The sequence below is a fragment of the Myotis yumanensis genome, unplaced genomic scaffold (genome assembly GCF_028538775.1).
Source record: "Myotis yumanensis isolate MYYU_CA2020_CCGP unplaced genomic scaffold, mMyoYum1.0.hap1 SCAF_16, whole genome shotgun sequence".
Lineage (NCBI taxonomy): Eukaryota > Metazoa > Chordata > Mammalia > Chiroptera > Vespertilionidae > Myotis > Myotis yumanensis.
Genome location: NW_027223767.1, coordinates 1,984,968 through 2,011,288, shown reverse-complemented (window position 1 = coordinate 2,011,288; position 26,321 = coordinate 1,984,968). Strand labels below are relative to the sequence as shown.

The 26,321-nt window shown below is 61.7% G+C and overlaps 2 protein-coding genes across 3 annotated transcripts in view; one reads left to right on the top strand and one right to left on the bottom strand.

Annotated features, from left to right (window-relative positions):
• Nucleotides 1-9,304, top strand: part of FLII (FLII actin remodeling protein) — a 12,794-nt gene extending 3,490 nt beyond the window's left edge. Inside the window, exons 5-30 of one of the 2 annotated variants that reach the window (XM_070394408.1) lie at nt 181-266; nt 388-549; nt 769-872; nt 1,221-1,396; nt 1,485-1,642; nt 2,199-2,283; nt 2,651-2,801; nt 2,931-3,064; nt 3,246-3,458; nt 3,705-3,884; nt 4,507-4,589; nt 4,712-4,786; nt 4,978-5,061; nt 5,168-5,339; nt 5,876-5,980; nt 6,064-6,255; nt 6,605-6,793; nt 7,103-7,242; nt 7,319-7,553; nt 7,711-7,865; nt 7,951-8,011; nt 8,113-8,241; nt 8,321-8,427; nt 8,519-8,624; nt 8,726-8,791; nt 8,873-9,304. In XM_070394408.1, coding sequence (XP_070250509.1) covers nt 181-266; nt 388-549; nt 769-872; nt 1,221-1,396; nt 1,485-1,642; nt 2,199-2,283; nt 2,651-2,801; nt 2,931-3,064; nt 3,246-3,458; nt 3,705-3,884; nt 4,507-4,589; nt 4,712-4,786; nt 4,978-5,061; nt 5,168-5,339; nt 5,876-5,980; nt 6,064-6,255; nt 6,605-6,793; nt 7,103-7,242; nt 7,319-7,553; nt 7,711-7,865; nt 7,951-8,011; nt 8,113-8,241; nt 8,321-8,427; nt 8,519-8,624; nt 8,726-8,791; nt 8,873-9,007 — 3,483 coding nt within the window. In that variant the 3' untranslated portion in view covers nt 9,008-9,304. Of the gene's footprint in view, nt 1-180; nt 267-387; nt 550-768; nt 873-1,220; nt 1,397-1,484; nt 1,643-2,198; nt 2,284-2,650; nt 2,802-2,927; nt 3,065-3,245; nt 3,459-3,704; nt 3,885-4,506; nt 4,590-4,711; nt 4,787-4,977; nt 5,062-5,167; nt 5,340-5,875; nt 5,981-6,063; nt 6,256-6,604; nt 6,794-7,102; nt 7,243-7,318; nt 7,554-7,710; nt 7,866-7,950; nt 8,012-8,112; nt 8,242-8,320; nt 8,428-8,518; nt 8,625-8,725; nt 8,792-8,872 lie in introns of both variants that reach the window. The other variant, XM_070394407.1, reaches the window with a different exon arrangement.
• Nucleotides 9,267-26,321, bottom strand: LLGL1 (LLGL scribble cell polarity complex component 1). The gene is made up of 23 exons (XM_070394409.1): nt 26,192-26,321; nt 22,604-22,701; nt 20,562-20,643; nt 20,341-20,471; nt 19,386-19,544; nt 19,148-19,310; nt 18,933-19,068; nt 18,539-18,593; nt 18,226-18,380; nt 17,929-18,152; nt 17,661-17,728; nt 16,512-16,665; nt 16,334-16,438; nt 15,508-15,800; nt 14,704-14,851; nt 14,333-14,486; nt 12,439-12,734; nt 11,676-11,940; nt 11,353-11,467; nt 11,039-11,151; nt 10,726-10,846; nt 10,503-10,582; nt 9,267-9,821 (listed from the first exon to the last, which is right to left on the bottom strand). Exons 1-22 carry the CDS (start codon nt 26,270-26,272, stop codon nt 10,504-10,506), a joined length of 3,195 nt encoding a protein of 1,064 aa, XP_070250510.1. The 5' UTR covers nt 26,273-26,321; the 3' UTR covers nt 9,267-9,821; nt 10,503.

Here is a 26,321-nt window from a genome sequence, read left to right as displayed (position 1 = left end):
GCTTAGAGTGGTCAGTGCCTTGCCCAAGGTTCCTCAAGGAGTCAGATCCTAACCTAGGCACCCTTCCTGCCAGGGTCTGGCTGTCTCCCTTTGGCCCTGAAACCCCCTCATCTCCTCCCCTCTCAGTGCCCGCCTGATCCCCCAGCCTGCCCCTGACCTGACCTTATCCCTCCTACCCAGGACTTAAGCTACAACCAGCTGACGGAGTGCCCTCGGGAGCTGGAGAACGCCAAGAACATGCTGGTGCTGAACCTCAGCCATAACAGGTGCCTGTCAGGCCGGGAGGTGCGTGGGGTGGGCCACAGCACAGTGGGGGCAGGTGGGTCCAGGGGGGCATGCGCTGCTGATGGGTTGCCTGACTGCCCTTCTCCCTCCCTCCTGCCCCAGCATTGACGCCATCCCCAACCAGCTCTTCATCAACCTCACTGACCTGCTGTACCTGGACCTCAGCGAGAACCGCCTGGAGAGCTTGCCCCCGCAGATGCGCCGCCTGGTGCACCTGCAGACGCTCGTGCTCAACGGGAACCCCCTGCAGCACGCACAGCTGCGGTCAGCGGCGCCCGCCATGCCCTCCAGAACCCAGCCCTGGGGAACCTGGCCCGGCCCCTGATTCCCAGTAGCCCTGACCCTTCCCATTTGGGGTTTGGTGTGGGCGGTGTCCCCTGTGTTGTCCACCTCACCCCCCAACTGTCCTTGACCTTGTCTCTTAGGCCCTCAGTCCTGTGCCCTTGCACCTTCCCCTGGCCTGACCACCCCCTCTCCCTGCAGGCAGCTCCCAGCTCTGACGGCCCTGCAGACCCTGCACCTCAGGAACACCCAGCGCACCCAGGGCAACCTCCCCACCAGCCTAGAGGGCCTCAGCAACCTCACAGGTTGGCAGTGCCGGGCCCTCAGCCTCTGTTGCCCGCAGGCCCCTCACTGCTCTGGGGGAAGGGATGAGCCCTGCTTCTCCGATCCCCCCCGAAAGGAAAGGATAGCATTGCTTATGTTATGAGTAGCTCTCCCGTTGTCGTGGTGACTGGTAGGAACACCAAGTAATGAGTACCCAGTTTATGCGTAGACGCCCCGTGTGAGGGAGTTTCTCCTGAGGCTCAGGGAGGTTAAGCGACGTGCTGACAGCCACAGAGCCTGGGGGTGGTGCGGTGGGGTTCGGACAGGCCTGGCCATGCTGGAGCTGCCTGGGGGGGCCCTGGCTGATGCTCCCTCCCCCCACGCCCCAGATGTGGACCTGTCCTGCAACGACCTGACGCGGGTGCCCGAGTGCCTGTACACCCTCTCCAGCCTGCGCCGCCTCAACCTCAGCAGCAACCAGATTGCAGAGCTGTCCCTGTGCATCGACCAGTGGGTGCACGTGGAGACCTTGAACCTGTCCCGAAATCAGCTCACCTCCCTGCCTGTGCGTCCAGGCCTGGGGAGGCGGGCAGGAAGGCTCCTGGGCCCCGCTGGCTGCTGCCCTGACTCCGCCCTGCCTGCTTTCTCTCCAGTCGGCCATTTGCAAGCTGACCAAACTGAAGAAGCTGTACCTGAACTCTAACCATCTGGACTTCGACGGGCTGCCCTCGGGCATTGGCAAGCTGGCCAGCCTGGAGGAGTTCATGGCCGCCAATAACAACCTGGAGCTGATCCCCGAGAGCCTCTGCAGGTGTGGCTGGCGGGCGGGCGGGCGGGCGGGGCGGGGCCGCGGCATTAAACCCTAGGAGAGCTGGTACCCACCCTGTGGCCTTCGGCATCATACAAAATGGACCATTTACCTTGGCTTTGTGGATGGAGACTACACGGGTGGTGCCAGCGATTCTCAGTTTGGGTCCCCAGAGCCCCCTTGGGGGGACCCTGACAGCATGAGGCCAGAGGGACAGTGCCCACCTGTGTGGCCTTGGCTCTGCGCGCCCCCTCAGGCAGAGCAGAGGACCCTCCGCCACTTCCAAACTGATTTGAGCAGAACATGTTTGTGCTGTCTGTCTCCAGGGCCCTTAATCTGCAGGTCACTTGGGAAAATTCTCTGTCAACGTCACAGAAAGAATTCAGTCACTTAGCCGTGAGGTGGTGCTGTCCGCGTGCTCCCGCCTGGCGCCTTCGCAGCGCCTCAGAGCTCACTGTCTAGCCGGGCCCGCGGCCTCTGCCCTGCCTGCCCCGCCCCCAGGACTGGAAGTTCCCTGCCCCTCTGTCACCTGCCTCAGGCCCCGGCTCTGTCCCCACAGGTGCACAAAGCTGAGGAAGCTTGTCCTGAACAAGAACCGCCTGGTGACCCTCCCAGAGGCCATCCACTTCCTGCCAGAGATCCAGGTGGGGGCGGGCCCCGGCCGGCGCAGGGGTGGGGGCGAGGGAGGGGGTACAGACAGACCCTCAGGAAGGACCGAGCACAGGCGTGTCACTGGAATGAGAGGGACCCGCATAGGCCTCCTGGAGGGGTGGCCTTTGCCGGGTGCTTTTGGGGAGAAGGTGAGCTACATCCCCGTATCCATGTCATGCTGGACGGCATCATGTCAGTCCCACAGAAGGGAAAACTGAAGGCCAGGACGGGCATTCACTGGGCCAGGATGAGAACCAGCCCCTGGCCGCAGCCCTGGTGGCTGCAAAGCGGAAACATAGTTTGGTGTGGCCGGGAGGTGGGACTCAGGCTCAGCGCCACCTCTGCTCACCCCTGAGGCAGGTCCTGGATGTTCGGGAGAACCCCAGCCTGGTCATGCCTCCCAAGCCCGCTGACCGCACTGCCGAGTGGTACAACATCGACTTCTCGCTGCAGAACCAACTCCGGCTGGCAGGTGCCTCCCCTGCCACCGTGGCCGCTGCAGCAGCAGCTGGTAAGCGGGAAGGTCTGGCCTGAGAGGGAGCTGCACTCTGGACACTGGTGGATGGGGTTGGCCTGGTTGGCTGGATGCCCCAGGGGCAGGCCAAGCCGGGGCTTATCCGTTTGCCTCTCCCCTAAGCAGGGGGTGGGTCTAAGGATCCCCTGGCTCGAAAGATGCGGCTACGAAGGCGCAAGGACTCAGCCCAGGACGACCAGGCCAAGCAGGTGCTGAAGGGCATGTCGGACGTGGCCCAGGAAAAGAACAGGAAGCAGGAGGTAAGTCAGGCCGAGGACTGGGACAGGGCAGGCGGCCCTGGGCTCTGGTCAAGACAGACTGTGTGACCCAGCTTACGATGGAAGGGGGCCCTGGGCGAAGGCCCTGAGGCGGGTGAGACTTAGAGATGCCGGCGTGAGTGGCTGCACAGAACCAATCCGTGCGCTGTGACTGTGACCCCAGGAGAGTGCTGACGCCCGAGCCCCCGGGGGTAAGGTGCGGCGCTGGGACCAGGGCCTGGAGAAGCCGCGCCTCGACTACTCAGAATTCTTCACAGAGGATGTGGGTCAGCTGCCTGGCCTGACCATCTGGCAGATCGAGAACTTCGTGCCTGTGCTAGTGGAGGAGGCCTTACATGGCAAGTTCTACGAAGCCGACTGCTACATCGTGCTCAAGGTGAGGGGGGCACCCTGGCCCCGTGACTTGCCTTAGGTCGCTCAGCAGCCTCAGCACCGCAGCTTTGCTCATGGAGGCGAGTCGGGGAGGCTTTGCAAAGGAGGCCGGGTGGAGATGGCCCAGGCAGAGCTGTGGCCGCCATCCCCTCCTGGGGCGGGGAGCCTGTGCCCATCAGAGCAGCCCCTCGGTGAGCTAGGGCCCAGGACTGCCTGGTGAGGGCTGACATGACTGTGGCCTGGCCCCCAGACCTTTCTGGATGACAGCGGCTCTCTGAACTGGGAGATCTACTACTGGATTGGTGGGGAGGCCACACTTGACAAGAAGGCTTGTTCTGCCATCCACGCGGTGAACCTGCGCAACTACCTGGGTGCAGAGTGCCGCACTGCACGGGAGGAGATGGGCGACGAGAGCGAGGAGTTCCTGCAGGTACCGTGGCTGGGAGGGCCGGCGAGGGCAGGGTCGAAGGGGTGGGGCGAAGGTGGTGGGCATGGCTAATGAGGCAGGCAGGGAGCTGAGACCAAAGGGGTTTTGGGTCAAGACCTGAAGCAGAAAGCAGGGGCAAAAATGGTGAAGGCAAGGGAATGAGATGAGGCCAAAGGTGGGGGGCCTGGGTTATTGGAGGCCAAGAGAGATGGGGAGCTGGGGCCAATATGGCTAGGGGGCGGGGCCACCACCTGGACACCAAGGGGCAGGGCCAAGGGCTGGACCGAGTCCAGTGGGCAGGGTTAGTGAGTGGTTCTGGCCCTTAAATGTAGATGAGGCCACACTCGATTTTACCCAGATTCACCCAAGTGTGCCCTCCTGTAAACCTGCTTCTGTACCCAGCACACATACCTCAGCATGCTGTGCGCACCTGAACTGCACAGGAGTGAACACATCCCTCCATTTGTACATCTTACCACTCCAGTATGTGTCTGTTTATAGACACAGATCTTATTCCTCCTCTTTAACATCATCACAGATTTGTAGCACCCGGCACACCCGTATACAGGTGGGATTGGTGGGAGGTGGTGTCAGCTCATGATAAAGGCCTGCCCCTCACACACAGGTGTTTGATAACGACATTGCCTACATCGAGGGTGGAACAGCCAGTGGCTTCTACACTGTCGAGGACACGCACTACGTCACCAGGTGAGGAGGTCTGTGGGTGGGCAGCATTGACCTGGACTCAGCTTGGAAGGACTGGGGGGAGGGTGTTCGGGTAAACTGGTCCCGTGGTGTCCCCTCCAAGCCACGTTTGCTCCGGCCTCCAGGATGTACCGCGTGTATGGGAAAAAGAACATCAAGTTGGAGCCTGTGCCACTCAAGGGAGCCTCCCTGGACCCCAGGTGCGTACCAGCGATATGAGGTGGGGGTGCCTGACTGAACCTCCCCTTTTCCCAGTGGGGGACAGATGTGGGCTCTAGAAGAAGAAGCCTTCCAGCAACTCTTTTAGACTCTTAGCCCCATGATGGGGGATTTGGGCCTGGGCACTGTCATTGCCTATAGCTGTCACAGCCCCTCCTCCCCTCCTGTCCAGGTTTGTTTTCCTGCTGGACCGGGGGCTGGACCTCTATGTGTGGCGGGGGGCCCAGGCCACGCTGAGTAGCACTACCAAAACCAGGTATGAGATGCACCCTGCTCAGACATGGGGAGGGCTTTTGTGCAAAGCAGAATTGTCACCTAAGAAGGGGTATGGGCCTTACTAAGGGCTTTGCACCTGTCCTCAGGCTTTTTGCAGAAAAAATTAACAAGAACGAGCGGAAAGGGAAGGCAGAGATCACGCTGCTGGTGCAGGGCCAGGAGCCCCCAGAGTTTTGGGAGGCACTAGGGGGTGAGCCCTCTGAGATCAAACAGCACGTGCCTGATGACTTCTGGCCGCCGCAGCCCAAGCTGTATAAGGTGAGCGGGGCTGCAGGGCGGGCCTGACTCCACCAGGGGTCAGGTTGGGGGATGGGCCACGGACTCCGTGGTGACTGGTCTTCATCTGGACTTTGGTGTCGAGGGTGCCACCTTCTGGACAGAATCGCCCTGAGCAAAGGTCTGGAGGCTGGCTCTGAGTCAGGCCATTAGCATAGTGTTAGGCTGTGTTTGCTGGAAGGAGCTGCAGAGAGGGAGGCTGAGAGTGCCTGGGTGCTAGGCCTGAGAATCTGCCTTAATTCTGGGGTGTTGTGAGCAGAAAAAGGACAAGTTAGAAAATTAGAAAAAATAGTAAGTTCTGGAGAGAGGAGGCAGGAAAAGTACCATTTACAAGTCCTTCCACTGATAGGATGCCCTTACAATGACCTTGGAGTGGAGGGAAGAAACTAAGGCCCAGAGAGGAGCCGGCAGCGGACCTGAGTGCACACAGTAGGCAGGGCCAGGCTCCAAATCAGGACTTGTGGTGGGACTTGTGTCCCAGACCCTGCCCCTAAAGCGCTGGCCTTTCCTCCTGCTAGGTGGGCCTGGGCCTGGGCTACCTGGAGCTGCCCCAGATCAACTACAAGCTGTCAGTGGAACATAAGAAGCCGCCCAAGGTGGAACTGATGCCGGGCATGCGGCTGGTGAGACGCACAGGGAGGAGGCGAGGAGGCAGGACCTTCCCCTTTAGCCCAGCACTGGTTGACCCCAGCCTCTGGCCCTGCAGCTGCAGAGCCTGCTGGACACGCGCTGCGTGTACATCCTGGACTGTTGGTCCGACGTGTTCATCTGGCTCGGCCGCAAGTCCCCACGCCTTGTGCGAGCCGCCGCCCTCAAGCTTGGCCAGGAGCTGTGCGGGATGCTGCACCGACCACGTTACGCCACGGTCAGCCGCAGCCTCGAGGGCACTGAAGCACAGGTAGCAGTGCGGGCCAGCTGTGCGAGCCACACCCCCGGGGCTCCTCCCCAGGAGTCTGTGGATCCGTCAAAGCCCAGACCCTCTGAATCAGCTACTGCCCTGCAGAGCTGAGCCAAGCCCACCGCTTCTGTGCTGCTGCCAGGCCCCGCCCCTCCATGCCCCTCTCACTCTGGCTCCTAGGCCCCCTTTTCTTGGGCTCCATCCCTCCGTGACCTGCCCCTCCCACTTCTGGTTTCTAGACCCCACCCTCACACCCCCATGTCCGCCAACCGAGCCTCACCCCATCTACTTCCACCTTCCACCCCAGCCTTAACTGCTGACCCTCACTCGTGTTTTCTCCCCTTGGCAGGTGTTCAAAGCCAAGTTTAAGAATTGGGATGACGTGTTGACGGTGGATTACACACGCAACGCAGAGTCCGTGTTGCAGGGCCAGGGACTTGCCGGGAAGGTGAAGCGTGACGCTGAGAAGAAAGATGAGATGAAGGCTGACCTCACTGCACTCTTCCTGCCAAGGCAGCCGCCCATGGCGCTAGCAGAGGTGGGGTCGGGGCCTACGGTGATGGATTGGGGCGGGGCCTAGGGTAATAGGACGTGGGGCGGGGCGTGGGTGATGGGGAGGGGCCTAGGGTAATAGGACAGGGGCGGGGCCTGGGTGATGGGGCGGGGCCTGGGGTAATAGGACAGGGGCGGGGCCTGGGTGATGGGGCGGGGCGGGGTGGACTTGGCCCAAGCTGAATGGGATGCAGCCTGCCCTGGGTCCTGGGAGGAGGCTCTGCGCAGGTCCCTGCCCAGGGAGGAGGGCCAGCTCCAGAGGCCCACCAGCAGGGGGTGGGGGTGTCACATGCAGGCTGAGCAGCTGATGGAGGAGTGGAACGAGGACCTGGACGGCATGGAGGGCTTCGTGCTGGAGGGTAAGAAGTTCGCTCGGCTGCCTGAGGAGGAGTTCGGCCACTTCTACACGCAGGATTGCTACGTCTTCCTCTGCAGGTGCTGTCCGCGAGCGCCTCCCTGGCCCAGCCCCTCCCTGCCCTGGGCCCCTGCTCACTGCCCTCTGACCCTGCAGGTACTGGGTCCCTGTGGAGTACGAGGAGGAGGAGAAGGAAGAGAAAGAGGAGAAGGCTGGGGCCGAGGGCAAAGAAGGCGAGGAGGCAGTGGCTGAGGTGGACAAGCAGCCCGAGGAGGATTTCCAGTGCATCGTGTACTTCTGGCAGGGCCGGGAAGCCTCCAACATGGGCTGGCTCACCTTCACCTTCAGCCTGCAGAAGAAGTTCGAAAGTCTTTTCCCTGGCAAGCTAGAGGTGCGCCTGCCGGGCCCCTACGGCGCAATGCCATACCCCCATAGCCCGGGGGCGGGGGGGGGCGTCTGTGGGAGTGGGACTCAGACCCAGAGAAGGCTTGGCCCATGAAGGGTAGGGGGGTTCCACGGAGCTGCCCCTGACACTTGCATACACCCAGGTGGTGCGCATGACGCAGCAGCAGGAGAACCCCAAGTTCCTGTCCCATTTCAAGAGGAAGTTCATCATCCACCGGGGCCGGAGGAAGGCAGCTCAGGGTGCCCTGCAGCCCAGCCTCTACCAGATTCGAACCAACGGCAGCGCCCTCTGTACCCGGTGCCTGGCTGGGGAGGGGCACAGGTGGGCAGGTGGGCTCAGTGAGCCACCGACTCCTTGCTGACCTCCCTCCCCCCATGCCCAGGTGTATCCAGATAAACACCGACTCCAGCCTCCTCAACTCCGAGTTCTGCTTCATTCTCAAGGTGCGGCTGTGGGAGCGACCAGGACTGTGGGTCCGGGTGGGGGCTGCAGGGTGTGGGGGCTGCAGGGTGGGCCTGACCTGAACCCTCTGCACACTCCTCAGGTTCCCTTTGAGAGTGAGGACAACCAGGGCATCGTGTACGCGTGGGTGGGCCGGGCGTCTGACCCGGATGAGGCCAAGTTGGCGGAGGATATACTGAACACCATGTTTGAGGCCTCCTACAGCAAGCAGGTGACCGGGGCAGGCAGTGGCCAGATAGGCCAGTGAGGGCGGACAGGGACCCCATGCTGAGCCAGCCTCTTACCCACAGGTCATCAGCGAAGGCGAGGAGCCCGAGAACTTCTTCTGGGTGGGCCTAGGCACACAGAAGCCTTATGACGACGATGCCGAGTACATGAAGCACACCCGGCTCTTCCGGTGAGGCTGGGCCAGGCCCTCCCCCGCTACCTCCTGCGGCCGGGGACTGCTGCTCATGACCCTGATGCTCTGCCTGACCCTTGACCCCCAGGTGCTCCAATGAGAAGGGTTACTTCGCAGTGACTGAGAAATGTTCTGACTTTTGCCAAGATGACCTGGCAGATGATGACATCATGTTGTTAGACAATGGCCAAGAGGTGAGGCCCCTGTGGACCCTGCCCATTCAAGGAGCCCACCCATTTGTCAGTGGGAATCCTGAGCCCAGGTCCCCCCTGACCACCTCCCGTCATGCCCACAGGTCTATATGTGGGTGGGGACCCAGACAAGCCAGGTGGAGATCAAGCTGAGTCTGAAGGCCTGCCAGGTGAGCTGGGCGGGGGAGGGCTGAGGCTGGCCGGAACGGTCTGGAAGGCCTGCCCAAGACGCATGCATGTCCGCTCCCCAGGTGTACATCCAGCACATGCGCGCCAAAGAGCACGAGCATCCCCGCCGCCTGCGCCTGGTCCGCAAGGGCAACGAGCAGCATGCCTTCACTCGCTGCTTCCATGCCTGGAGCACCTTCCGGAAGGCCCTGGCCTAGAGCAACTGCCACCCCCTGCAGTGCCCCTGTGGAAGCCCTAAGCTCAGGGTGAGGAGAGCAAGGGCCTCTTCACCCACCACCTAGCCAGGGGCTGTGTCAGGGGGCAGCCCTGCTATGTCATGCCCAGTGCCACAGCCCCCCGCAGCACAGCCCAAGTGGCACCAAGGGGGCAGCCCTGCTGGGAAATGAGACCCCTCGGTGTGAGCTCATATGTGACACCCCCTTCCCTGCTAGGGATAAAGGAGACATGGTTGCCCTTTAAGAGATATTAAATGCTTTTATTTTCAATATTAAAAATCAGCATTTTTCATATTAAAACAGTGCTAATGTTAAAATTACAGAAAACCCCCAAGGTACAATCTACAGGGAAACCATTCTGACCCCCACATACACATACCTGACTGGGCCCCCGTCCTGGGTGCCAAGGGAGCGCCCAGTGTCTCTCTCTCTCACACACACGTACAGGGTGGGAAGAGGGGGACATGCTAGCCCAGAAACAAGTACCAAAATAGTTTTAGAAATGAGTGTCCAGCCCAGCACTGTCCAGTCCAGGGATTAGAAAAATATTCTTTGCAAAAGGAGGGGGAAAGGACGGTGTCTGTCCTTCCTTGTGGCACCTGGCTTCCAGGTACTGCCTGTAGGAGAGGCCAGTCCGAGTCCACCCGAGTTCCAGGCCCACACCCCGGGGCCAAGGTGGGCAGGTGCCGCTGGGGCCCACAGGTGAGCAGGCGTCGTCTGCGAAGGGCTGGGAGGGGACACAGGTCCTGGATCCCAGCTCCAAGCAAGGCAGTGGTGGCAGGTAGTCCTGGCTTTCCTGGAGAGGAAGAGAAGGGTCAGCAGAGGTCCAGGGAGGTCAAAGGGGCAGACAACCTGGCTCCTTGGCTGCCACCTCAGGCTCCTCCAGGCAGGCAAAGGGCCACCCCACCCCAGGGGCAAGGACCCAGCAGTAACTGTTTGAAGAGGCTGGCCAGGCCTCAGCGTTGCACACTTCAGCCCACTGTGGCCAGGGGTGTCCCCAGCAAGAAACAGAGAGCTGGGGTCTGTACCTGATTGGGGGGGGGGGGGTCCTCTAGGTAGCAAATAGGATGGGAAGACTTATGGACCCCAAATGTGGACAGGGCCACACTGAGGCTGGAGTGGTGGCCAGTCTCAGGCCAGGCCCCATTCAGGCTCACCCCACGGGGCCCCGCCTTGTGCCTGGGTGATCTCAGCTGCTGAAAGGGGCTGGCCAAACCTCCTGAGCGCAAAGCTGCCACCACCTCTTGTTCCAAACACAACCTAGGACACCCAGGGGCTGACAGGCTGGCTCTGTTTAATACGAAACAGGGAAGATCACATCTGTGCGGCCCCGAAGCCCTGAGGGACAGCCTGGAGAGCAGCAGGCTTCGGAGCACTGGCATCATGGGCCTGGGCTCTCAGATGGGAAGCCAGGCGGGGCCCCCTGGGGTTGAGGCCAAGAACCCAGGACAGCCAGAGTGGCCCACACTTGCAGCACCTCATTTAATCAGGATGGCACAGGCTCGAGCCTCATCTTCCACCAGGTTTCTCAGGTTCTTCGCAGCCTCCTCCGAAGAGCTGGGGAAAGGGGCGGTGATCAGGACTTGGGGTGAGGCCCCCTGGCTCCGGCATGCCTGGCTGGGACACTAGGTTGGCTGAGGGGGGGAGGGAGGCTGGGGAGCCAAGGCAGCCCTCCTGTGGATCCTGCCCGCCCACCTCACCCCAGGAAATCCTTCACATCCTCCACCGTGATGTCCCCCGTTGTGTCCAGAGTGGTGTCAGCACTGATGGCCGAGTCAATGGACATGGGCGAGAGCATGGCCTCAGGCCGCTCTGGGGTGTCTGCAGGGAGGAAACGGCGGGCCTCTGTTAGGACCCCTGGGACCCTCTGCAGCCGTAGTAGGACGTGTTAAACCCCCTGCCCCGCTCTAGCCTGGCGCACCCTCCCCAGGATTCCAGCTGTGCCTCCCGCAGAAGCCTCCCTGTGTCTGTCTGGCTGGGGTCCTGCCACCCGTTTCATGCCCAGCCCCTCACCAGCTCTTTTGCTGTGCACAGGATTAGGGCTTCCATCACGGCTCTGTGGGGCCAGCAGGATGCCGGGGGTCCCGTTAGCCTGGCTCAGCTTGGGCGACTCTTGGAGTCTGTAGCTGCAGAGACAGGGCCATGATGGGGTCACAGGGAGGCCCCTCAAGGCTCAAAGGACCAAACCCCTGTCGTCCCATTCCTGAGACCTGGAACTAGAGAGACACCAGGGAGGGCCACCCTTGCTCCATGCAGAATCTGGGGGTGGGGACGACAGCAGCCTTGATCAAAGGCCTCCCGGGCCAGGGGCTACCCCCTCCATGTACCTGGCATGGGCAGCACCATGGGACCAGCTGATGTCCAGAGAACAGAGTGGCTCTGTGATGTTCCGGGCACTTAGGGAGAAGCGTTCAAACTCCGATGGGGAAATCAGGTAAAAACCTGGGTGGGTGGGAGAGAAGGAGCCAAGAGTAAAGTCAGGAGATGGTCCCACCCTCAGCCCCGCAGCTGGTCTCTGCCCGCACTTGCTGACTAGCCCTCCCGCACCCTGGCCGGCGCTGTGCCCACACTGGATACCCCCTCTGCTGACGCTCTCATGAACACTCCTGGACCTGCTTGGGCCCCTTCCCCCAGAAAGCCTTCGCCTCACCCTGGCCGTGGCGCGTGAAGACACAGGAGGCGATGCCGCTGATGTCCTCCTTCCGGATGCAGGAGTAATGCACCTGGGGCCTCAGGCCCGGCACCGAGAAGACATGCACGTCACCCAGGTTGGTGAGGCAGGCCAGGCAGGTCTCGGCATAGTCCTCACAGGCCACGCTGGCGAATGTGGCCAGTGCCACCTTGCGCACACGACAACCCTCATGGGCTGTCAGCTTGAACTTGGTCTTGGCGCTCACCTTGGGTAGTGTGAACACCTGGCAGCGGGCAGATGGCCAGTGAGCACAGCCTGGTCCAGTCCACGCCCCGAGCCCTACCCAGAGCCCAGCCTGCCACACAGGCCCATGCCCCTGGCCACCAGCACCCCTGCCTGAACACCCACCCCCCTGGAGCTGCCCTCAGACCTGACCCGGCTCCACACTGCTCCTAGAGCCTCCCAGGGCCCCTCCCACAGAGCCTGGCAAAACCAGTCACGCTGGGTTGTAAGGATTAGATGGTTGGTATGTCCCCAAACCATGACCTCCTGCCAGAGCCCAGAGGAGTGGGTCAAGGGGTTCTGGTGGGGGACCCAGTGAGGTAGGAGGGTCCTGCAGGCATACAAGCTGAGGAAGTCCTCGGGGTTCTGCAGGAGCACCTCTGCTAGCTGCGTGGGGTCCTGCGGGGGCTCAGCAGGTAGGGAATAGGCAAGGCAGGAGTTCTAGGGGGTCCAGTGGTATCTAGGAGGCAGGAGCCTGGAGGTATCTGCAGCAGCTCACCTTGAACTGCTCCTCAGACGCGATGAGCACTGCATGGCCACCCTGCATGTCCGGGGCCTGGGCCAGGTCCTGAGAGGCCTCGAAGGGCTCAGGCAGCGGGCGGCCACGCCCATCCAACACGGCAATGGCCACCACAGGCGCACGATGCATTAGCTGCACCTCCTTGCCCAGCACAGCCTCCACCGCTCGCTCGGGCCGCTTCTCGCTGCCTGCCACTGCCACTGGCACCTCCAGTGCGTAGGCAAACACAGAGCCTGAGTTGGTGCCTGCCCACATGGTGGGTCCATGGTGGGCCGCTGTGGGGCAACAGGCTGTGAGGCAGGGATCAGCCCATACACAACAGATCCCTCCCCTCCTCTCCTGACACTTGGACCCAGGGCTGGGTCTCTCTTGCCCCACTTCTTCGGGGTGACCTCAGCCAGCCTTGTGGCCTTGGGCACCCTCTTTAAACTGCTGACCACAATCCGAGCCTCGGACACAACTCCCCTCAAGAGCCATCTCCACGGAGATGTCAATGGCACACAAACTGGACCTTGACCTCCCAAACCCATGCACTGCACTCTCCGCCCCCTCTCAGCAGTGTCACCCCATCACAAAGCCCCAGCTCTCTCCAAGCCCCACATCCCCTCACCAGCCCTGGCAACACACTCAGAATAGGGTCCTCACCCCAAAGGTGCATCAGGGTCCCAACCGCACCCGATTCACCCCCACCCCTTCAGTGTGTCCATACAGCAGTCAGACACGAAGTCCCAGGCCTGGGCTGAAACGAGAGGGGACCATCTCGCCCCTCGCCCTGTGTGAGCTGAACCTCTGGAGAAGACCCTTTAGTGGAGAATCTGAGCTAAAAACCCAGGAGCCAAGGTGGGCCCTAGCAGTCCTGGCTTCGCGCCCTGGAGGCACGGTGACCTCAGCAACAAGCATCAGGGGAGCCGAACCCCAGCAACAAGGTAGTGAGCCACTCACACAGCTGATACCCCAACCCCCAGCCAGCCAGGAACTGAGCCCCAAGGGCCTTTTTACAGTGACTGGTAGAGACCCACGGGGCTGCCACGTCCAAACAGTGGGGAAAATCCACGGATAAAGGACCCTCAGCAAATAAGCAACACCAGAAGGGGCCTTGCTCACCCAGAGACTAAAAGACACACCACTAAATGCCCCGTGCAGGCTGGGGGCTGACCCAGCACCAGCCATACAAGGCACTTTTAAGATGAATGGAGACAGAGACTCCGGGATCAGTATCAGCTCCATGGGGTGCAATGCGGGCACCACAACTGTAGGTCACATCTGTTAGACACGAACTCAAGCACTCACGCTGGGTTTCAGTTAAAACACTCCAGCAAAAAGGTAAGCGACATAGTGCAGTGGCAACAGCGCCAGGTGGGACACGGGGCAACTACTCTCTGGTTTTGTGTAGGGGTTAAAGTCCCAATTATGTGAGTTGGAAATCAACTGAAAAATTACTCAATAAACCTGACGACCGCATATCTCTGCAGGACGCGCTCAGGGCTCCAACCACTTGGGGTCAAAGCCAGCTCCTTAGCAAGGCAGACAGCACAGCTCCTTGCGGATCCCTCCCCTCACTACTGACAGGCCGTGCGGCAGTCTCCCCACACTCACCCACCTCACACTCTACCCCCAAATCCTGAGCTCTCAGGTCTGAGGTCCTATAGCTCCCTCACCAACCCCGTGCCAGCGGAAATCCCAGGGGAACTGTGAGGCTGGCCCGGCACCTTGCTGCCAGTGCAGCCTGGAGGCACCAGTAATGCTCTCCCACCCCCTGGGAGAGGCAGTCCCACCCCTGCCCCGCTGCCCATTTCCTGGATGGCCAACAGAGGCCTGCTTTGTTTCTCCAAACCCTGGAGAATCTGAGCTAAAAACCCTCTCCTGGCCTCACCATCTCGGAGAAACGTGTCGGCAAAGTAGAGGCAGCGCACCACGCCCGAGAGGGAGTCATCGGCTGAGCGGGGCTCGATACGGCGCTGCACAGGGGTCATCTCCACGTCGTGGGGGCAGGCCTGCTCTGCCAGCTGTGCGTTGGCCTCCTGCAACTGGGGGAGCGTGGGGCTCCAGGACACTGTCATCTCCCTCAGAGCCCAGCACCCACTTCCCATCACCCTCCCCAGCTCCCCTGATCACCCAGGGCTGAGGGCTACTGAGGGTGGGCAATAGGGGAGCAGACACAGGGCCCCGGCCAGGGCCAGGCCTGGCTCCAGGTCTACACTGCAGCCTCGGGGGGTGCTTCCTGGCAGGCTGGCCCCAGCTCACCTTGCTGTTGGTATTAACAACCCGTTTCTTGCCCGAGACTCGGCTTTTACGGATGCGCCGGAAAGACTGGCGCAGAGACTTCTTGAGCGACTTCACCCGGGAGAGCGGCCCCTCCATCGCCAGGGAGTCATTGGGGTGAAGCGTGCACCTGGGGGCAGACAGGCACCCGTTGGGCTACAGAGCAGCCTCCTGGAGCAGCCCCCGTGCTCCTGTTGGCCCGCGGGCCAGGCATTAATGGTCCCAGGTCAGGAAGCCCAAACCCCACCCTGCTGCCCTGCCGACCCAGCATCTGGTGGGCTCAGCACTCTACCAGCAGCACTTCACATAAGGTCAAAGTTGCCAAAAGCGGTAGAGCCACCTTCACCACAAGCCTTACAGCAGCGGTTCTCAACCTGCGGGTCAAGACCCCTTTGGGGGTCGAACGACCCTTTCACAGGGGTCGCCTAAGACCATCGGAAAACACATATATAATTGCATATAGTTTTTGTGATTAATCACTATGCTTTAATTATGTTCAATTTGTAACAATGAAAAGACATCCTGCATATCAGATATTTTACATTACGATTCATAACAGTAGCAAAATGACAGTTATGAAGTAGCAACAAAAATAATTTTATGGTTGGGGTCACCACAACATGAGGAACTGTATTAAAGGGCCGCGGCATTAGGAAGGTTGAGAACCACTGCCTTACAGGAAACTGAGGCCTAGCTGGGAGTGGGGAGACACCAGAGGTCCCCTGGAGCTGGGGCCAGGTGGACATGCAGATCCCTCCCCAGGCTCTAGGCCCACACCCCACACACCTGGCCAGCACAGGGCTCTTGCGCTGGTAGTCGAAGAGACCAAAGCCATGACTGGTGCCAAAGGCCACGAGGCTCCACTCCGTGTGCAGCGTGACAGCGGTGACGGCGGCTGGCGGCAGACACTGAACCAGCACTCGGGGCTGGAAGCCGGCTGGCCAGGGCAAGGGCCCCGTGCGCGGGCTCAGCCGCTCATGGCCCTTCCACGTGAAGCCCTCTCGGTCCTGGAGGAGGTCCACACTGGCCATGCTGACCGCCTGCTCTGATGGCATGTCACTGAGCTCCAGCACCAGCACCTGAGCCCGCAGGCAGGGCAGGGGAGGGGTCAGCATAGAGGATGGGCCACCATGCCCCACCGGAGCCTGCAAAGTCACTGTCAGGGAGGTCCCGGGATTGTCTCATTTATCCACTGAATAAGCACTTACTGAATGCCTACTGTACACTAGGGCCTGCACTGAGGAACACAGTGGTGACCAAGACCCACTGGTCCCTGCCCTGCTGGAGCAAAGTATCCCACCACCACCACGCCTAAGGCACACACTGAGGACTTTCTGGATACTCTGAGCGCTGGAAGAATAGCACTGAACAGACTGCTGGTCCCTGCCCTCCCAGGGTTCATCTAACATCTGTGCTCCAGCCCTGGCCCTAAGCCTCCAGGTGCCCTACAGCCAGAGCTTGGACTTAAGGCCCCAAGAACAGGCCCACCTCCCTGGCTGGCCTCACCCCACCTGGGGCCCCATTCCCACCTCTGGGCCAGACCCTCCAGTTCAGGCACACCTCTTCCAACAATCCCTCCAGAACCCCAGCCCGGAGGACCTCTCAGGCTCACCTGGCCTGCAGTGCCGGCCACCACCATCTGTGCTGTATACTTGCAGAGTGCCACCTTCTGCACCCCAAGTCGGGGGTCATCACTGTAGGGGTCAAAGCAGCCCACCTGGGGAGTGGGTTGGAGTGATGACACAGGGCAGAGCCAGGACCAGGCTCCTGGGGTTGGGGGAGGGGCCCACCTTGCGGAAGGGCGGCCAGTCGTCCTCGGGGGCCTGGGCCAGGCTGTCGGCGTGCTCACAGTCCGTCTGGAAGAGGCCAGCTGTGCTCAGCTTGTAGAGCGGCCGCAGCGCCACACCAGAGGCGTCCCAGAACCGCACAGTGCCATCCTCGTGGCTGCAGGGAGGAAGCCATCAGGCCCAGGCCGGGCCCCCGCCCATTCCTCCATCCACTCATCCCGGGGCCATCATTGAGCACCTACTGCACAAGCCAAACACTGCCCAAACGCCTACTGTATACAGCAAATAGGAAGCACCTACTGATTAGGCAAAGACATACTGAGTGACGACTATATGCCAGGCCACACGCACCTGGGCCCTTCAAACAGGGTGAGAGGTGTAGAAACAATCACCAGTGTGACGAGCAGGAAGTGGAAGAGGGGAAATCCAGGGAGCAGAGGACTCAGGGGTTCTGTCCTCACTGGCTCACCCAGCAAAAGGGATCCGGAGTTAGCAGGTCACAGAGCAGAGGGGTCAGCTGGGCCCGAGGTAGCAGCAGGAAGACTGGGAGGCCAGCAGAAAGCAGGGAAAGGAAGGGAGGGAGGAGCAGGCCAATCTGGGGTGTGGCCTCAGGCGGGAAGCCCTGGCATGAGGAGCAGGCGTGTGGGGCTGGACAGGAAGCCCCAGCAGCCCTGAAAGCCACGGTTAACCGTTTCCAAGCAGGAGAGGGAGGCAGAGCCAGGGCCCCCAGATCCCAGCACAGGCAGGCAGCAGGGGCAGGGCAGGAAGTCAGGCCCTGAGTCACTGGGCACGTCAGCACCCGCCGGGCCCAGGCCAGGCTCTTCAGCACGGGGCCCGGGCAGCCCGGCACAGGCCAGCCCAGATTCCCGGTCCCGGGGCAGGCTAGGTGGGTAGAGTTCAGTTCCAGGCCAAAAGACAGGGCAGGGAGGGGCTTGAACCAGGGTCTAAGAAAGCTACGATCCCAACCCACCCTCCTGAAGGGGGAACCCGGTCCCACCAGGGGCCAGGCCTGAGTCACTGGGCAGGTCAGTACCTGCCTCGTCTAGGCTGGGCTCTGCTGCACCTGCGTGGGCTGTGCCCGGCCCCACGCGCCCACATACACACACATACACGTCACAACTGTGCTTGGCCAAGGGGCTAGGTCTGCCCTACCCAGTCAGCAGCAGCCCTCGTTGAGATGGTTCCTGGGCCAGGTTCCGGCCCCCGGTGATGGGCCAGCTCTGGGAGAGGGCGAAGGTATCAGTGAGGTCAGGACAAATTCTTCCCCCTTTTACCCTGGGCTGACACCCAGGACCCAAACTGCTTCTGAGTCCCCAAGGTACACCTGGCACATTCCACCTCCAGCTTTGCATCTGGGCTGCACTTTCACAGGGAACACCCTCCCCCCACAAGGCTGGGCGCACAAGGTGCAGGCACACACCGAGGCACTGGAGGCAGGCTGGGCACTCTGCTGTTCCCCAGCGCTCACAATGCGGGCCCACAGCTTGGCAGGGACATTGGCCACGTGGGCCGAGCAGGTGATGGCGGACGAGTGCAATGGGGCCAGGTATGGTGCAGGCACCACCGGCCAGCCGGGCATTTGCAGGTCCAGCACCACCAGCTCTTCTTCGAGCAGCACAGCCAGGGCCTGGGGCTCGTCGAACTCTGTGGGACAGGGGCAGGGTGAGGAGCATGGCCACAGGCAGTGCCGAGTACCGGGTGGGGGAGGGCAACACACCATCCTCTGGTCGCACGCTGTGCACCGTGAAGAAGTCAATGATGCGGGAGGTGAAGTCCAGTGTCACCAGAGTGTCCGCCCGGAGCACACTCACACAGTGGCGGTCACCATAGCTGGCACGGGGCATGCCGCCGCTAAAGATGATAAAGTGGCCCCTATACAGGGGTGGGGGGCCCTGTGAGCCACCTGGGTCGGGAGCACACACTGCCCAATCCAGAGAGAGCATCACAGGACAACCCTGAGACCCGAGCCCAGCCTCCACCCCAGCCAGATGCAGCCCCCGACCCACACCTGGACCCAGCTCCCCACCTACCCAGATGCACAGTTTCGCCACAGAATCTTATTGATGGCTTTGCAGGGAAAGGGGCCTGGAGGAATGGGACAGTGTCAGGCTCATTTGCTTGCCAGAACCTGAAGAGCCTCAGGTCGCATTTCTTACCCCTTCTCCCATCCTGCCCACATCACTCCTGCTTCATGGCTGCTTCCTGCCTCCCAGGGGGGAAGGCCCACTGCCCCTAACCTTATACCCTACAGTGGGAGGGGGGGCTCGCCTTTGCAGATTTGGCATGGCGCGGCCACCTTCCAAAAGTCCTCCTGGATGCCCCCACAAAGCAGAGGCGGCCACGAGTGCCTGAGCTTGGGATCGACCACCCGTCAAAGCCCTGTGCTTAGGCGGCAGGGCTGCCCTCAGCCTGCCCAGCACTCACCGTAGGGCATGGTGGCCACTGTAGGTTGCATTACTGGAGAGCTGCCAGTGTCCGCAGACCAGATGGCATAGCTGCCGTCGCTGTGTGAGCTGACCAGCGTGCTGCCACTGCGCTCCCAACACAGGCTCTCCAGCTGCTGTGGGCAGAGCAGGTGGGCATGAACAAGGCAGCCACGGCAGAGGGCCCCGGCTATAGGCACAGTCTCCCACACCAACCTGGTTCCCCAGGAAGACGCGGTCCGCACACTGTGCTGCCTGGTTCCAGATGACCAGCAGGCCCCGGCTGTAGCCAATGAGGATCCTGGTGGGGTCCCGCAGGTGTCCCTGCAGGGACTCCACGGGGCCCAGCGCCTTCCCGCACCGGTAGTCATCTGGCAAACTGCAGAGGAAGCCCAGGTGAGCCAGCAGGAGAGCTGCCCAGGCAGTGGGTGTGGGAAGCCCGCCTGCCTCTCACCTTCGCAGAACCTCCTCAGGGCCAAGGGTCTGACCCTCAATCAGCATCAAGGTAGAAACATCCAGGAAGAAGACGCTGCCACCTTCAGTGCCCAGGGCTGCCATGTTGCCAGCAGCCACAAGCAGGATCACTGTGACGTGGGCAAGGGTGGGCGGGCCACTATGGGAGACAGAGGGAGGTGGGGGCGGGTGTGGGCTCCTCCTGCTGAGGAGTGCAGAGGGTGCTAATGAGCTGCTACTGTTAGAGCATTGTGGCCCCTCTGCACTCACTGGGACCTGACTATCCAGTGGGCTGGTGAACTGGGAAGGCAACAGTGGTGGCATCATAATTAACTCGCTCAATTATTCATCAGGAAGTCAGCATGTCAGCGGGGACCTCTGGTCTTGGAGATGGGCTCCCAAGTCCCTCCCACCACCAGGAGGGCAAGGCAGGAGCCAGGCTCCTCCGCTGCCCCCTGGAGCATCCTGTCAGCACCGCACACAGCACACAGCACGGCCTGGCAGGACCCTCCTTCCCCCAAGCTTACCCTTTCACCTGTACACACTATCGCCTGTCATCCCAGCCTCAACTAGACACACCAGGGGATCTGTGCCGATGGGAGCTCAGCTTGGACCTGCCCCACACCTGCCACTCCACCACTGCAGGGAGCGCAAGGCCACCATCGGGTGCGCAAGTCTGGGGCTCAGTGCACCTCCCATCTTGCACCTCTGGTGCAGCAGCACAAACCCCACCTGCTCACCTCAGGCTCAGCCGCAGCTTCTCTTCTAACACCCGCCAAGCCCCTGGAGCACTGCTCAGTGACGAGGGGTCCAAACGCTGCCTCTGGGACCCAGGCTAAACTCAACATCCCCTGCCACCCTAAACCCAGCCCTCGCCAGTTTCTCGTCCCCACCATGCCTTCGCAAGGCTGGCTCCCCATGCCTAGCGACTGGCCCCCAGCCAAGCCCACCAGTACCTGGCACCGTCAAAGCCCAGCCGACTGGGCAGTTGAAAGCTGAGTGCTTCCTCCAGGTGGGCACAGCCATTATGGTGGACGATCTCCCAGAGATGCAGGCTGCTGTCATCCAGCAGGGTCAGGAGGCGGCCCTAAGGGGGTGTGCAGAGACCAAGACTGGGCAGTAGGACTGGGAGGGGGTCCCAGGGTTCACAAGCCAGCCAGCGGGGGCAGAGGCTCACCTGGCCAGGCAAGAAGTGCATCTGGGTGACTGTGGCCATTTCCCGGTGCAGGCCTGTGAATTCCACACCAGGTGCGCCATAGCTAAGGGCAACAGGTCAAGGGCAGAAACAGGCAGAGACGCCCAGCCTCCTCCTCCTCCAGGGCCATTCTGATAGCTCCCAGCCAGGCCTGCCAATCCAGGAGCCCTCCAAAGTCCAGGTGGGCCCCTCCCTGAAGAAACACTGTCCTGCACCCCCAAGTCATCCTCAAGCTCAGAAGGCAGGCTCCACTCAGCTCCTGCAAGTCCTGCTGTGGTACAACCTTCACATCTTTAGCTATAAAACGGGTAGTGGCTCCCACCTCACAGGGCTGACCCAGGGCACGTGAGAATAAAACATGCTCAGCACACGCGGCCCACTCTCCATCAGCCTCATGTGTCCGTGTGCACGAGAGCTGGCCCCACAGGCAGCGAGGCCAGGCCAGGCTCGGGCAGGAAAGCTGCTTCTTCCCACAGCTCCAGGCCCCATTCCAGCCACAGGCAAGGAAACCAACCTCCCTCTGGGGCAGGCAGGCAGCGACCCCCAGCCAAGAGAGGGGAGAGGCCAAGGCCTGTCCCTTCACAAACCAGCACTCAGAGGCTTGAAGAGGTTGGGTGACCTGCTTCCAGTGCCTGGCATCAGTACCAGAGTCTCAGAAACTCCAGGTTTGACAGTGAACAGGCAGGGCCCTGGGGGCCCCGGAGGGAGGGCAAGGGAGAGGTCAGCAGCGTTGCCTGGGGACAATGCAGGAGCCAAGCTGTTGCTTGGAGCTGGAGCTAGGATTCCCTGCAGGAGCTGGAAGCACACAGAAGAGGGGACAAAAGAGGGGGCAGGAGTGCTGGGCAGGAACCAGAGTCACCAAGGAGACAGGGGGAGGGGCGCCTCTGTGTGGAAGGCCTTCTTCTCAAGCCTCAGTTTCCCAGCCCAGGGGTGGTTTGGGGCAGCAAGGAGGGATTGGGGAGAGCTCTGGCCTCCTCTGAGGCTCTCCTAGACGTCCCACAGGTTCTTTGTGAGGATGAGAAACCGGCGCCCAAGACAGACCAGGACACAAGGAGGGCCAGCACCAGAGGCTAACAGACGCCTGACAGGGGGCACCATGCGACACCACCTGCGGAGCACAGCACGTGGGGCAGGACAGCACCTCGAGGGCTGGGAGCAGCAGGCAGGAAGTGGATGTGGATGGTGCTGGGGGAGCATCCGGCCCAGCCACACCCCCTAGTGTAGGCAAACTCACCAACTGCAGGTCCAGACGCCCACGCCTCCCCTCCCCTTTACAGGTATTTACTCATTCTGTGCCGCCCAATGTCTCTGATGAGGACACTGAGACCCAGAGGGTCACATGGGGGGGGGGTGGAGGTGGGCACCTCACACCAAGCAGGTGCCAGACAGTCTGCATCTCCGTTTCCCGGAGGGAGGGAGGGCTTCACTTCAGGCAGTGGAAGTGGGATGCTCCGCACCAGGCAAGAAGGCATCCAGCTGTCTGCTTGCCCCCACCCACCCGGGCTGACAGGGAAAATGCCCGCTTTGTGCGGCACACACAGCCCATTGTGCAACCGCCAGCATCCAGGTGGGGGCCGAGCTGCGCTCACCATGCCGAGCCTGGCACTGCCCCCAGCCCCTCGGCTGGACACGTGTCTCACATTGGTACACATGTGTAGCCGGTCACCAGGGAAAGACCCACTATGTGACCCTGGCCCACCCACCAACCTTGACAGGTACCAAGATAGGCCAGCTCCCTGGCCCAGCCACCCTTGTTACAGTTGCTGGGACAATGAATAGCAGGGTCGCCTAGGTAACTGGCTGGCTGAAATGCAGTGAGGGACAGCTGTGGTCACTGCAAGCGGTGCCCCCCACCCCCGCATTATCTCCATGAGGAGGGATCTGAGGGCAGAAGCTGCACCAGCCTCCACTAGGTCCAGATACCCTCCACAGCCTCCCAGGCTGGGGCCTGCCCAGAGCCAGCGCATAGGTAGCTACAAGCAGGTGGTCCTCACAGCCCCGAAGGCTGTGCCCGCAAAGGATACATCTTGACGGCCCCAGACCTGGTGCCAATGGCCATGATGCGAAGCTCGGGGTCGAAGGCCAGGGCGCTGGGCTGGTTGGGGAAGCCATGCTCCACGGTCTGCGGGGGGAGGGGAGGACACTTGCACAGGCACAGCTGCCCTGGCCCACCCAGAGGCCCGCCCCAAGGCAGCCCCAGGCTCTGCTGCTGCTGTGCACCAGGACTCCAGCTGGGTCCCCGTGCTCTGTGTCTGCAGCCTCACTGCGAAATGGGCAATCATGCCTCCAGTGGGTACGGAGGGGCTGAGCCAAGCCCCCGTCTCTCGGCACTTGTGTTCATTCCACTGTGTGCAGGGCTCTGACAACAGGCAGGAAGCACAAAGCTCAGAAGTAGGCCTCTGCCCCAGGGGCTCCGCCCTTATTCCTAGAGGCACGGACTGAAGCTTGGTGAGGCACCATGCTGTCTTGGTCCCCCGTGAAGTCCATGGCACTTCCCAAACACGGGCCCCACGTGGAGGTCAGAGGCCAACCCCCAAGGTCATCTGGGCAGAAGCTCGTGACAATCTCCCCAACCCCAGAGTCAGAGACAGAGGAGCTACCTGCACAGGCCCTGAAGGTGTCACCTACTTCCCAGACTTGGGTTCCCCAGCTGGAAACTGAGCAACAAGGTCCCCACCCCCTCTGTGGCAGGGATGGTGTGAAGAGGGCCTGTGCACTGTTGGTATTAATGGAATGCTTCCACCTGGTCCTCTGCTCCTGGCAGGGCCAGTCCCAACATACACTGGTCCCAGCTTCTCCAGCCCAACTTGGGCTTTCCCTCGTCGCCGACCCACCCAAAAAGCTCATACTCATCCCCCGAGGCCTAGCTGGGGCCTCTGCCTGGAATGTCTATACCCCAACCCCATGTCCTCAGCACCAATGTGGGATACCACCTGTGGGCCACAGATACCTCTTGATCACTGCCTCAGCAAGACACTCATTTTTTAAGAAACCGTGATTGCCTGGACAGGTGGCTCAGCTGGTTGGAGCGCTGTCCCATACACCAAAAGGTTGCAGGTTCCTTTCCTGGTCAGGGCACACAACCAAGTTAAGGGTTTGATACCCAGTTTGGGTACTTATGGGAGGCAACTGATCGATGTTTCTCTACCATATTGACGTTGAGAGAGAGAAAGAAAGAGAAAGAGAGAGAGAGAGAGAGAGAAGAAAGGAAAATAAAAGAAACCCGGGTCCCCAGGCCTCTTGCCTCAGCCTCCCTCCCACCTCAGCCCATCCAAGCAGGGACTGAACCCTCCGGATGCTGGCCTTGGCTAGTCACAGCACTCTTCAAGCCTCAGTTTCCCATTTGAGCACTGGGGGACAGGGAGTCCACTGGAAGACACAGGTGCCCATTTGGCTGAGGGTGGGGGGGCAACTTCCCTTTCCCACCAGCACTGCTATGCCAACACTGGACCTGACTGGCCAGTCCCCCCTCTGCTCAGGAACCCTCCCACCCCACGGCTCCCAGCTACCTGGAGAAGGTAAGTCCTCACATCTGGACTTGTCTTCCTCCTCCCACTCTCTCCCCCTCACTTAATTCTAGGCCCAGTGGCCTTTTGATCTCCTCCAATTTACTAGGCAGGTTCCTGCCTCAGGGCCTTTGCATCTACTATCCCTCTACCTGGAATGTGCTTTATCCAGCACTCCCCAGCACTCGGGGCCCCTAAGCCATCCTGGCTACAGCAGCCACCCCTGCTCACGGGCTCCAGGCCCTCACCCTACCTTTTTTCAATCCATAGTACTGGCACCATCCAAACTGCTGCATATTTTGCTCTTTTGTTTTGGCTTTTCACTATCTCCTCCACTACGACATCAGCCCCCTGAATGAAGAGGTATTTGTCCCTTTTGTCCTCAGCACCTAGAACTCACACAGTCAGAGCTCAGTGTCAGGGGACAGAGTGGACACACCTCCCACAGGCAGCACGTAGACAGGGCTGGGATGTGGACCCAAGACTGAGTCCAAAGTGGATGCCTGCGCCTGTCCCCCAATCCCACTAGAGAACCTGGGTCTAATCGCTCTTATTGTATTTTTGGCATCTATTCTCTAGTGATCACTTACCACCCCCTCTGGGGAGCCAGCCCCTTGCCCAAGACCACCTCCCTCCGACCACTGCTGCCCACTCAGAACGGGTCCTCACTCTGCTTAGCGGGGAGCCCTCCCCTTTTGCCAAACAGGACTAGCCAGGGGGGCGAGCCTCCTAGCCTGCCACCATCTGTTCCATGTCCCCACTTCACACCCAACTCACTGGCTGAGGAAGTGACACCTTAGCTCAGTGCCTGCCCCCAGGGGCACTGTCATTCTTCTCTCACCTGGAAGGGGCTCGGCACAGAAGGGGGACCTGGCAGCGCCTTCCCCCTGGGCCTGCAGGCTTCTGGCAGGTTCCTGGAGAGTCTGAGGGTCCTGGCAGCCCCCCCACCTCAGAAACCCTGCCTGCCCCGGGAAACGCCCTGGTGCCTGGCCACTCCAGGTCTAGCCGGCCCAGAGCTTCCTCCTGGACCAGAGTCTCTTCTCGGACCACAGCAGCCCTCAAAGCTAAAGTCAAATCCCTACCAATAGGGAGAAGGACGAAGTGACCCCGTTCTACCTGTGACTCCGAGGCTCCATTTTCTCACCTGGGCGCCGGGGAAAACAGCTCGGCTCCCCGGGAGCCTCGGGCCTGTGCAGCAGAGGGCTCTGGGCTAGAACTCCCAGGGGGCGGGGGGGAGGGGGTCAGCCGGGCATGGCCGGGGCTCGGGCCACCCAGGCAGAGGGCGGTGGGGGCGGAAGACAGGGGGCGGCCCTCCATCCCCCCGCTAGGCTGCAGGGCTCAGTGGCACAGGAGGCCCAGCAGGGAGAAGGGAGCTCCATGTCCAGGGAAACTGAGGCCCCACAACCTGAAGCGCAGGGGGGTACACGGCCAGGCATCTCCCCTGGAGCCCCCACCCCGCCGGGCAGGGCAGGGTCGGGAGCCCTGGGTGAGGGAGGGGAGGGACATGGAGGGATTCCCCAACCCTCACCCTCCCCATCTGCCTCCTCTCCTCGCCCCTTCCGCTCCACCTGGGCTGCCCCGAAGGCGGACAGGGATGTGGGGAGCCTCCGAAGAGGGACAGAAAGATGGAATGAGCGAGAGACAAAGTGAGAATTCGGGAAGCCCGCAGGATGGAGAGGCAGTGGAAGAGGACGGCACCGCTCGGAGAGGCAGAGAAACAGGCGCGAGATGATGGGAAGCGGAGAGGAGACCCGCAGAGACGACACACGGGGACCGAGGCGGGGACACCCCGCCCCAGACGCGCGGGCAGAGGCTGAGCTCGGGGGGGGGGGCGGGGGGGTCAAGCCGGAGGGCGGGCAGCGACGCCGAGACTGGGAGAGGGGCCGGGGCGGCCCGCGGCCCCGGAGAGGCGGACCGGGAAGTCGGCGGAGACCCGCAGCCCCGGAGACGTCGGAGCTGGGGCGGAGGCGAGGGCGGCCTCCGCGAGCGCCCGGCCCGCCGCGCTCCCGCCGGGCGCTCCCTCCCCGCGGCCCGACGTGGCTGCGGCGCCCGGGCCCCCGGCCCTGGCCCGCACCCTCCCGCCCAGCCCGGGCCCCAGCGCCGCACCTTGTGGAAGGCGAAGAGCTCCTGCTTGAGCTTCTCGCGCTGCGGGTCCGCGCCCTGCCGCCGGAACCGAAACTTCATCATCTTGCGTCCCAATGCCGCCGCCGCGCCCGCCGCCGCCGCAGCCGCCCGC